Source organism: Lampetra planeri, chromosome 1 (assembly GCF_965212315.1).
Source record: "Lampetra planeri chromosome 1, kcLamPlan1.2.h2, whole genome shotgun sequence".
NCBI lineage: Eukaryota > Metazoa > Chordata > Hyperoartia > Petromyzontiformes > Petromyzontidae > Lampetra > Lampetra planeri.
In genome coordinates this window covers 7,579,964-7,591,912 of record NC_136107.1, presented here as the reverse complement: position 1 = coordinate 7,591,912, position 11,949 = coordinate 7,579,964, and the positions used below count along the sequence as shown (strand labels likewise).

Below are 11,949 nucleotides of genomic sequence, written 5' to 3'. Positions count from 1 at the left end.
AAATTACCACAAGCAATGAACATTATTAGGTTAAATAGTCAGCTTTAATCTCAGAACCTAAGACCTTGGCCTTATCTTTTACATTACCAATTAGTTACCCTCGTAAAACACAATTAAGCATCAGATGCAAAATGTATAGCCCGAGACACATACAAAAAACTTTCCTAAAATAAAGCAACATTTCATGATTGGTTTTGAACTCATCATGAATATTCATGCTAATTTTCACCTGGCAGCCCTTTGATTGGTGAAAAACCAACCACCTTTGGGGTTGGCTGCCCACCACTTGCATTAACATTGGCTGCTGACATTTGGGCTAGGCCCATTTCAATCCCTGATAAACAGTTTGCTTTGGAAGCCGACCCCCCTTTTCCTGAAGGCGACCGCTTGTGTTGCGATCGAAACGTCGTAGTTTTGTTATTTTCTTTGAACCTATCTACGTGACTTTAAAATGACTTTTACACTTACTATAACATTTTATCTACAAAATTACACCTTGCCATATTTACAACATGTGACCCTATTTGTATTTTAAGATTGTATATTACGGCTAATTCACATTTTATATTGTATACTTATTCAAAATTTTACATACTTTAGCCCCTTAGTATTAGTTAGACTTTGTAACTTTAGTATAGTTAGACTGTATACCACTTATTTAAGTTTTAAGATTCCTACATGTTGAATGTATGCACCTTCCTGCCATAGTAAATTCCTTGTCTGTGCGAACTTTCATGGCGAATAAAACCCTTTCTGATTCTGATTACCGAAAGACCCAAAGAATATGAATTCCTGCAGTCACGAAAGCTTTAAGTCAAGATTCATCATGAATTTTAAAAAAACATTTGGCTTTCATGTTCCACTCACCTGTTCCAACTGTTTTTGCACCATACTTTGCTGCTCAGTGACATTTTTCAACTGCTCTGCATCTTTTTCTGCCAATTCACGCCCAGCTTTCTTGGCCGTACGCTGTTTTGCAGACAGAGCCTTCTTTGACTTTCTGTGCGCGCCAATCTGATCTTCAAGAAACTTCTGTTGCATCTGAAGGAGGGCTTGGGTGTGCAGAAGCCACTCCCTATACTGACCAACGTCTGCATCGGCTAGATCAAGATAGAAAAACAGTCAATAATACATAAGGTCGCACATGTTACACACAAAAGACTTACTACAAATGAACCTTGCTGATCTCGTCTAGGAGCCTAAACCATCACACAAAACCGGTTATCCTTGCAGCGGCTTTTGGCTAACCATTGAACAAAGATGGTCACTGCATCACTTGCTTTCAGATGCGCTTCTGCAGCCACCTGGAACGCTCTTACTTCTGATATTAGGAAGCCACTTGAGTTGTGGCCTTAAATCTAGATTGAAAAAACATTTCTTTAGAATATATTTTCGTGTTTAGTTTCTTGTCCTTCCCCCACACCTCCAATTAGCTCAGATGGCTACATACTGTGCAACAGTTCAACATATATACACATAATAGATTCGGAGTAAACCATGACATGTATTAAACATTCAATAACATAACAATAATCAATGTGCATAGCCACATCTATACTTACTCATAACAGCTCCAAATGTTGGTGGATTTGGTCGAGCCATCTGCATCATATTCGACCCACCAACCTCCTGATAAAAATACATATATCACAAATGTTAAGTTTTATGTAAACAATAAACACGTAATTTGTGACTATCATTTGGCCGAGTGGTGTCATGCAAGAGTCAAGGGTTCATTTGAACGGTTACGAATTCAAGGGCGACTGCAGCTTAACGTTATTATGGAGTTAATAAAATGGGTACCAACTTATTAGAAATCTAGATCATACATAGATCATACGCATGCTCCAGTTGCATCTGGCTCGATGGTCCTCATTAGAATTACCCCCCCCCCAACAGCTGCTTGATCAGGAGATCACCTGACCTTTAGGATGAAAACTTGAGATACCTCTCAGATATTCTAACACTTACCCCATTACATCCTATCCATTGTGTAAATTATCTATGAATTATGTAACCGTATTAAAAGGTACAAATTACATTCTTGTTTAATGGTGTGCATATCTCAGCTAGCAGTGTACAATAAACATTGAGAGCTATATATATGCCTAGAAATGGTGACTGAGAAGATTAAAAATATATTCGTTAAAGTTAATTATTCTCATCTTACCATTTTTTATTTCAATATATTTCACCGCATGTGTGTATGTTTCCCTTTGGTGTTGCATTTCTAAAGCCCTAGTGTGCACTGCTTTATTTTGTATTCTGTTACTATTTGAAAGCCAAATATCATTTTAGGTCTGTGAATTCAAAGCAGGTAAAATGTCAAAATCTGCATTTAAATTGAAACTTGAACATCTCCCAGATGGTATTCTAATAGCAATGAGGCAAATACCATCAGCCATGTGACCAGCTAGCTCGAGTGCCTTGAGAAATGCCTCGTCCATATACGGCAAGTCTGCCTACAGCCCAAGGGCACTTACACCCCATGAATAACATTCATGCATTTATATTCGTTTTAAGCTGGTGTGCATATTCAGTCCAAGCCAATAAACTAGTAAATGAAGAAGGCATGAGAGGCATACGTACTATTTGCTGTCCACTTGAAGGTGGAGGGTCACTGCTTCCCATTATCTGTTGTGTCATTACAGGAATGCGGGGCCTTGAACAAAACATAATCATAATTTAGTGACACTTCTCATTGATTCTCCAACATACAGATAATTCAAGATGTGATCACAGTTTATGAAAAGACAGACGATACCTGGCAATGGATGGGACTACCATGGCCCCCTGCGTCATGACTTTGTTAATGCCCTTCAGAGCCACCATCTTGGCTTTGGCTATTGGATCAGTGATGTCATCTGGAGTGAATTTATCGAGGTCTGCACAAAAAAAAGAATACAAATTACTTGCGAAATGCCATCCTTAACATTATGGCCACTCAAGACACCACAGAAAATATACACGTGGCTATTATTGCATATACATGTCGATATTCATGTTAAAAAAAGCACTCAATCCGAGCAACATTTGGCCTTATTGTAAGTTAAAAAAAAAACTTACCAATGTTGGGAAACATGGATCCTGTGATGGACTGCTGACGCTGCTGTTGTTGCTGCAGCATGGCTTGCATTTGCTGACGTTGCTGTTCCTTTTTCTCCTGCTCTACGAGATCCTGCAGGAGAAGAGGCTGCTCATCCAGCAGCAGAGACTTCTCTTTTTGTAAAGACATCTGAGAAGGTGGTGGCAGTGAGTGGGATGGCGTGAAAGGGCCTTGGTGTCCTGGGGGCATTGCAGGAGGCATTCCTGATGAATGAGATGGATTAAAATTGGCCTGTGGAATCATGCCTGTGTTTACACCTGGCTGCTGCAAATTTATCTGCTTTTGGCTGGAAGGGGAACCCACAGTGAAGTGTGGAGATCCCACTGTCGGATGAGGCGAGTTCATGGCCAAGCGCTGCTGACCAGGGGCAGGTGAACCCACAGTTGCAAGGTGTGCACCTGCAGGAGAGCCAACCGTCATGCTTGCAGGGGACCCCATAGTCATGTGGTGACCGTGTACGGGAGACCCGAGCGGCAGGTGCTGTCCATGCGCAGGAGATCCCATTGGCAGATGCTGATTGGAAACTGGCGAGCCGCCAGTCATGTGCTGCCCTGTAGCAGGTGACCCCATGGTAATATGCTGTCCAGGTGCTGGGGAACCCATGGGCAAGTGTTGCCCAGATGCTGGAGACCCAGAAGGTAGATGCTGGCCTGGGACTGGAGATCCCATAGTTTTTTGTTGTCCATGGGCTGGTGAGCCCAGAGCCATACTCACAGGAGATCCCACAGGAATCTGATGACTGTTGGAGGTGCAGCTCATAGGTGCAATGTTCATGTGTTGGTAAGGCTTGGAACTCAACGTCATATGGTGCACGTTAGCTGGCGAGCCAACAGGGATTTGTGATGATCCCATGTCGTGTTGATTGTTCACTGGCTGCCTGATTCCTACACAGCTGGATGTTGGACTTGAGTTAAGTGGCTTAGAGACTGTTGATATCTGGTTTGATTTATTTACGATATGCACCTTGTCAAGTTCAGATATTTGTTGTGGGGGTGTATTATAGCGAGTACTTCCTTGAGATTGTCTATAAGCAATAGTTGAGATGTTTGTTTGATCTAGTGCTGCTGATACAACTGGCATAGCTGTGTTTTCAGGACTATTATTTCCACAAGACGATTCCTGTTTCGTGTTCACAGTTTCATCTTGCTTATTTTTGGAGAGCACGTTCACAGATTTTGCAGTTTGCTCAAGTGGATCAGAAGATGAAACAGCTGAAACTGTACTTTGTGTCTCATTTTTATTGGTGCATGAAGTCACAACAGAAGAATCAGACTCTTTGCTATTCAATTTTGGGTCACTCTCCTTGCATTCATCTTTACAAGTTGGAACAATTTCTTCTTTTACCACAGAAGATACTGAATCTGGCAACAGTGATGACGAACTGCAGGCTTTCTCAACCAGCTCCACACATTCTTTGTCATCTAGACTCATCGCCCCATTCCCAGAGTCACCACCCTTTTCCTCAACTGAGTCTCCAAGTCCAAGTTGTTCGTTAAACATGTCTCTCTTGTCGGTCATTCCAAGCTCAGGGTCTGTGTAGGCAAGCAGATCAAACTCTCCCCCCTTCATCAACAGATCATCCAGATGAGTATCTAGATCACTCTCACCACCCTTTCCATCAATGGGATCGAGAGTTAAATTTTCAAGGTCATCATCTTCATCACCCAGTGCCTTCACAGCTGCCAGGTCATCCAGCTCTTTGTCTCCGAGGTCTCCAGGCTTCACGTCAGAAGTATGCTGTTCAACTACACTCCCTGAGGTAGGAACAGCTTCCGGCTGTTGAGATGTAGGTGCCACACCTTTTTCGGGAGCAGCCTTAGTCAATATTTCTTGTTGGGTGCACTCATCAGTTTGCTGTGTCTCTGTGCTTTGAGGCTGAACCATAGCTGCATTTTGGCTTTGTTGCTCTGACATGATGTTAGCCGACTGCTGTCGCATCAGAGGAACAGACTGTTGCTGCTGCTGTGGCATCGTAGGATTGGATGGATGCTGTTCTGGTAGAAGGGGGTTTTGTTGTTGAAGCCTTTGATTGAAAGTCTGCTGTTGCTGCTGCTGAATTAAGTTTTGTGCCTGCTGTGGGGTAAAATGACGTTGCTGCATCATTTGAACTATCTGCTGTGGCATAGTAGAGGTGGGATGCTGTTGCGATCCATGCTGCAGTGGCAAAGCTGGATTGGATAGCTCTGCACCTACAGTTAGGCCTTGACTGGCAGAAACCGTGGGCTCACTCAAGGGTATGTGCGGATTCATTGGCGGCCGATATGCGTGCGCATATTGCGTGCCTTGCGGGCGACTCTGCATCTGCTGTCGAGAGTCAATCATCGCACGATGCTGCTGTGGTATTGCACTGAAAGGTGGACGAATGCGATATATGGGAGCGTTGTGTCGTAGCTCAATGAACTGTGGGCTGTTGGGTGGATGGCCATGTGGTGGAATGCTGTGTACTTGGAATTGCTGGGGGAATGAGCCTGGATTGTTATACTGAGGACTGGACGCAGCTCGCATGTGCGGAGGCTGACCAGGATAGTTTTCAGGAACATGCATTCGTTGGTGCAATTGAAACCTGTGGAGCAAATGCAACATTAATAAAGCATATGCTATGCGATGAAGCTTGCACAGATCAAAAGTGATAGCTATAAACAATTACACATTAAAACATTCCAAAGGAACCACGTATAATCATCAACAAATGCGACACATACCTAGGACCTGCATTTCTGAACTCCAGACCCTGAAATTCACCAGGAACCTGTGGTCTGAAGTGAACTTCGGAAAGAGAACTCGGTGGTGTTCCAGATAGTCCTGGCGATTGAAATCTTCCGACCGCCAACTCTGAAAAATTCCTCTGACCTCCAAAAGGCTGTAGAAGAAGAAAAATACATAAAAAAAATTACATGAAAAAGTCATACATTCAAATACAAAAACCAAAATCATGTAAAAGCCAGTATTTCACTCATAAACATATATAAAACATTAAAATAAAGACTGATTTAGTTTAAAATAAGGGTTCCGCTTTGGAATTTACGTGTAGGGTCCTTGTGTTAATCCATTGCTGGAAGAAGGCCTCATCATGCCATACCAATCAATTGACCGTACTTTCCCACACTTGTCAATGCGCGTTGGTGAAGGTGGGCATCAAACACAGGAACATAGGAGTACAGTACAACCGATTTTGCTAAACAATCCTTGGGCTATGCGTTGTAAGAAAAATACACGAGTCAAATCATCAGGTAAATTTTGCACATGGGAGGAAACTAGAGAGCCGAAACACCACGCAATTGAAAATAAAAAGCAATGGAAACAGCTTGATGCACTGCTTTATGTCGTAGGTACATTAAGAAGTATCTCATGCACATGATCTTAGCATGATCCATCAACTCCGCCTCCAAGTTTATGGATTACATGCATACGCCACCACATCAGGCATTATAAGATGGGAATGCTTTCGAGAGTAAGCGAATTGGCATTGACAGCAAAATGTGCAATGCCCACCGTTTGTGATGGGTACGGTGGTGGAGGTTTGTTGTGTGGTGGCTCATGCTGATGGGCCCCATCATCCTGAGGCCAGTGTCTCAGAGGAATACTGCCTCCCTCCACCACCATCTGCTCCTGTAATGCCTTCTCCTGATGTAGCGCCTTCCTCTGCTGCTGCTGGCGAATCAGCAACTCACGAAGTTTCTGTCTCTGAAAGTGTAATGCAAGCATCATGTTTATGCTCTGAAATAAAGAAACGCAACTTCCTTACGACAAACTTTATGCTGTATTATTATGAACAAAGAAAATACCGAAACAATGCCAAGATGCCGAAAGGCCAACATATAATTTTTTGCTTTTATATCAACTTCATACATCAAATTGAAATTACAAAGAAGTCAGCCAGTCAGCAAAGAAAAGTGCCATTTTTAAATGATAGTGAAATATTTTCTACTTACACACGTGGATTTATGTTATGAGATTACAAATTTTCCTTCCACAATTCTCAGAGTAAACAGAGAATTAAATCACGAGGGAACTTCCCTGAATGATCGCAAAACTACTTTCTGGAGTCATTCAAATTTGGCCTCTGGCCAAACACTGCAGAGCCCTCTATGCTCTGAAAACATGTTTTTTTTTATCTTTGATAATCTTGAGCACTTTAAGTCTTAGTCGGTGCCCAGAATTAAATATTAGTTTACTTACCAAATAATGCCCACCAAGATATTAGCTATTTTTCAGAAGCAACCTGGCACATCTAAGTCACTTATACCATGCTGGATTTTTTAGTAGACAAATTATCTGAACCCTATGTTTCTACATGTGGAGGGGAAAATCGGAGGACAAGGAAAAATATACAAGCGACCACCATGGGGAGAACATGCAAACTGTAAATATACAGGTGTCAAATTTGGGTCCAACCCCACAACCTCCTGCATACCAGGTGAGGAAGATAGCATCTTGCTACTGTGGCAATATATACCTATGCTGTATGTCCTGGGTCATCAGATGCAAGTTTGAAGAGGATCAAAAATTAATAATTGAGCCACAGTTGGTCACAGGGGGAGCCAACATCATCCACTCTAGTGACATATATATTTGTGGTGCAACTGCTGCACACAAAAATGCATCCATCTCATGACGGGCAGTGGATCGTGGAATACTACATCTACGTTACGAGACGTAATGCATGATTGGGGCTGGCTATGTTAATTCAATATAACTGGGTTTATGCCAGAAAAATGTAAATGTGCAAAAGGCTGTGCTCAGTCTGAGAGGCACTTATATGAGAGACAGAAGTGAATCCGCAGTTTTAAATTCATGGGAGATTTAAACTGCCACATCGCTATGAAGAGATGTTGCTTTAGCTTAAAATATTAATTTGATTGTGGCATCTTCCTTTAAATAATTATTTATTTCAAAGTCAGAAGTTAAATTCCCATACCTGCTTTTGCTTTTCCAGTTCAGCATCATGCGGTGCTGCCGCCATGCTCTGCTGCTCTGTTGAAGCTGCACCTCCTGGGGACTCCTTGGGCTGCAACACCGCGAGGGGCTGAGGTCCAAACTGTGACGTTGGAATGCTGGGCACAGCATGTGAGGATCCCAGACCTTGGGGTTGCATCGACGTACTCAATGCCTGGTGATCGCCCATACCACCACTTCCCAAAGGCTTAGGTTGTCCTATGGATTCTGCTGACATCTGCCTTGGGCCTAAAGAAGCCTGGCCAAAGGTTTCACCCTGGAGGGTGGCTGACCCTGATGTCTGGGGAGACTGGCATCCTATATTCTGTTGTACTCCTTGTCCTGCACTCACGGCAGGCTGAAGGCTGGGATCCTTGTGATGAGGCATCTCTGGCCCAGGTTTTGATGCAGGGTTGGGAAAACGAGCCATGACCATCATTCGAGGCCCTTGCAAAGGCTGCATACACTGCATGGGTGCAAGGTTTGATGCTTGTGGAGGCTGAGGAGAGCCCATTGATTGGTCAATTAAAGGATGCCGGGGGCTACACGGAGGAATATTGTAGCCACTGTAAACAGGAGGATTTGTTGAGTTTTGATGCTGGGAATACTGAGCGGCAGAAGACACCTGTGGTGTTGATGACGATTGTAAATATGGGTCAATTTGCACTGGACGAGTTGTTGCTGGCTGGTGGGAATAAGGGTCATTGGGTGAAGACATTGTTGGCTGCTGTGACTCCCCTGACTTCTGTCCTGGAGGAAGCCTTTGCTGAGGATATAGCTCGCCATGAGAACTTCTATATGTAGACTGGTGGTGAGAATAGGATGATGACTGAGACACTTGCTGTGGATGAGCAAATGACTCATTGTTTGGAGGTCTTGGTGTTAGTGGGGGCTGGGAATAAGGATCAATCATCATGGGTCTAGGTGTGTGTGGCTGTTGAGCATATGGATCACCAGCCATTTGTCTTGTTGGCGATGGAGGCATTTGCATGCTTTGCTCAACAGTGCGTTGAGGCATGGAGGGTCTGTCGTGGGAACTTGCTCTAGGTGAGCTCGGAGTAGATGGACTCATGTGAGGTGGCAGAGGGGCTTTAAACACTTGGTTTGCTTCATGGTTAGATGGACCAATAGCAGATGGCGAGACTCCTTGACCAGGCAGAATTTTCATTTGTAAGGAGTTTGGTCTTGGTGTGAGTGGTTGTCTAGCATATGGGTCAGCAGCAGTGTTTACAGTTGGCTTTCCATACACTTCTGAAGAAGAGTGAGGTCTTGGCGTTCCAGGCATTCTTCCATATGCATTATCACTGCCTGGCCAAGGCCGAGAAGGAACAGGTACTCGGTTGTATGGGTCATCTCCGGCATGCATAGGCCGTGGTGTTCCAGGCATTCTGCTGTATGGATCATCAGTGGCATGCATGGGTCGTGGTGTGCCAGGCATTCTGCTGTAAGGATCATCTGCAGAAACGTGCCTTTGCCTCATAACTCCTATATTCCCAGAGGAGCATGGTTCCATGCTGGTTGAACTAGGAGGCCTTGGTCTTAAAAATGGATCTGGTGAATTTGGACAAAGCTCAGCCGGCATGTCACTGTGAGATGACGGCCTTGGGGTTCCTGGCATTTTAGAGTATGTATCAAAGGGAGAATTTGGTCTGGAGTTCACTGGTGACTGAGCGGGTGACTGAGAGCCTTGAGTAGAAAGCCTGGAAGGCCCTGGAGCCTGTGGTTTCACAAATACATCACCTTGACTGAATGACGTGGGGGTTCCAGGAGTTTGAGGTCTCACAAACATGTTTGGAGATGGGGACATGTGCTTCAACTGTGGTGTTACTCTCCCATCAGCAGATGTCTCTGATAAAGAAGTCGCCAGTCCCAGCATTCCATTCTTTTCTGCTGCAGGTATTCTTTCCTGATGCTGACCATCTGTTACTGATCCTGCCTGGCCACTTGACGTTTGTGTTTCGAGCTGATATTTGCCCTGGTCTCCAATTTGTCGTGCTGCACCAGCATGCCCTTCAAACATCCCATCAGGAAGCACTTTTCCCCAACTCCCACTTTTGGCAGTGATCACCTGTGGCTCCACTTTTCCTCCTGCAGAGGACTGTTCATCTCCACGCATTTGACTTCCAATCGATTGTTGCTGTGAGCCTTCCTGCCCTCCATGCGGGGGCGATGACATATTGATTTCCAATTTTCCCCCTCGGGCCGGGCTGGTCTCCTGGCTGTCCGTCTGGCCTCCCTGTGGATGACGTTGTTGCTGCAGAAGCTGTTCCTGCTTTGCCATTTCCAGGCGCTGTGTCGCTTCCAACTTTGCTTGCTGTTTGCTTTGCAAACGTAGTTGCTGCCATGCAGAAAAAAATAGTAACAACTCGCATTTACTTCGCCGCTTGACTAGCCTTTTTGGCCGACATTTAAAAATGTGAAAACTACACAACTACAACTTGAGAATTATGTGTAAAACCAAGTGCTGAAAATATTTTACCACTTACTGAAAAATGGCTGTTGCAAAAAAGTGTTAACTTATGCACTTTTCAGTTATAAGGCAGTGTTTGTTTATGGTGATGGCTGTACATAATTTCAGCCTGTGCTAAATTTTTTTACAAAGTAGCATATATTAAACTGAAATTAATTAAATGATTTGCATATTTATGAGTTGAAAAAATAACCACCACCACCAGTTTAGACATTACACCAAAAACACAGATCAATTAACGCATTCAAAGTTGCATTTAAACGGTATTTTCACATCCGTGGCAGAGCAACAGGTACTCAAAGATCGCACAATTTCACAGCAAAATGGAGGAAGATGAGAGCAACTATAGGTCAGTGAAAGATGTCTGGAACAGCTTTAAATACAAATTAAACCAAATATTCTTGCAGGGATGCAGGCACAGCATAAGAAGCATTTACACTGGTAACTCATGCAAAGGAAGCCTATTTTTTTTTTTTACACCAGTCATTCTAGGGTGGCAGATAATTGAGAAATTTTGGGGATTTTGGGAAAAAACTCATTTACTAAATGTGACCAAAGCTTGATAGCTACATTTTTTTTACCAAGTACATAAAAAAACCAATCACCAATAAAGAAAAGGCGTAAACAGAAGCACGGCCACTTCTGTTATGCTCGTGTTAAATGTGGCCCATGCAAATGTCAAGACATTTCCTTTAACCACGTCAAACGCACTGGACTGCAGGAGAAGTGGTTAAGTGTGCTCAGTGTCCATGCGGGCTCATGCAGTCTCATGCAGACACGGGGTGGGGGGAGGAGTGAGAAATCCTACAGCTTCAGAGTGGCACGCCTCAGCCTGCATCCCTGCACCGGTGCTGGGGAGAATCTCTCCCCAATTGGCAAGCGGTTATGATTTTTGTTTTGTTTTTTTTTTTATAATTTTTTGAAATCTCCTCTCACTGCTATGGTTACTGACCTGCCTCTGCCTCCAATCCTGCTCCTGCTCTACCTCTCTGAGCCGCTGCTGCTCCTTGGCGTGCTGCTCGGACTGTGCCCCCCCAACGGGTTCCGCAAGCTCCAGGGGCTTCCGCAGCAGCGTCTCGCCTGCCCGCTGCGCCTTGCTGATCCGCACCGCCGCACGGTTGTCACGCGCTTTTTGCTGCCATTTTGGAAACGCCACAGCCACAAAAACATTAATTTTCACGAGACGCCACCTCGTTTCGCTTCGGCAAACAAATCTGAGACTGGGTGAGGGGGGGTGGCACTCTGTTGGGTCCCCATACCAAAGCAACACTCGGTTTTATTCAGGCAAATGCAGCTACGATTGTGACCTCCAGTAACCACAGTGGTGTCTTCACAGTCCTGATGTGCACCAGGAAGGCATAATGGAATGCGCAACTAGAATGCACAATGATACAAAATAAGGTAGCACAATCCAGGGTCCAGTCAGTCATATTACAGA

The 11,949-nt window shown here is 44.2% G+C and overlaps 1 protein-coding gene across 9 annotated transcripts in view; it reads right to left on the bottom strand.

Moving 5' to 3' along the window:
* The window catches only part of KMT2C (lysine methyltransferase 2C), a 177,061-nt gene that overhangs the window by 21,106 nt on the left and 144,006 nt on the right, over positions 1-11,949 (bottom strand). For 7 of the 9 annotated variants that reach the window (XM_078617795.1, XM_078617848.1, XM_078618045.1 and 4 more), the window contains 9 exons: positions 11,464-11,646; positions 8,025-10,379; positions 6,599-6,790; positions 5,809-5,966; positions 3,067-5,669; positions 2,765-2,885; positions 2,590-2,662; positions 1,563-1,629; positions 868-1,100 (listed from right to left, as the gene is read on the bottom strand). In XM_078617795.1, the coding sequence (XP_078473921.1) occupies positions 868-1,100; positions 1,563-1,629; positions 2,590-2,662; positions 2,765-2,885; positions 3,067-5,669; positions 5,809-5,966; positions 6,599-6,790; positions 8,025-10,379; positions 11,464-11,646 (5,985 nt within the window). The remainder of the gene's footprint in view (positions 1-867; positions 1,101-1,562; positions 1,630-2,589; positions 2,663-2,764; positions 2,886-3,066; positions 5,670-5,808; positions 5,967-6,598; positions 6,791-8,024; positions 10,380-11,463; positions 11,647-11,949) is intronic. The other 2 variants (XM_078617983.1, XM_078618127.1) reach the window with 2 other exon arrangements.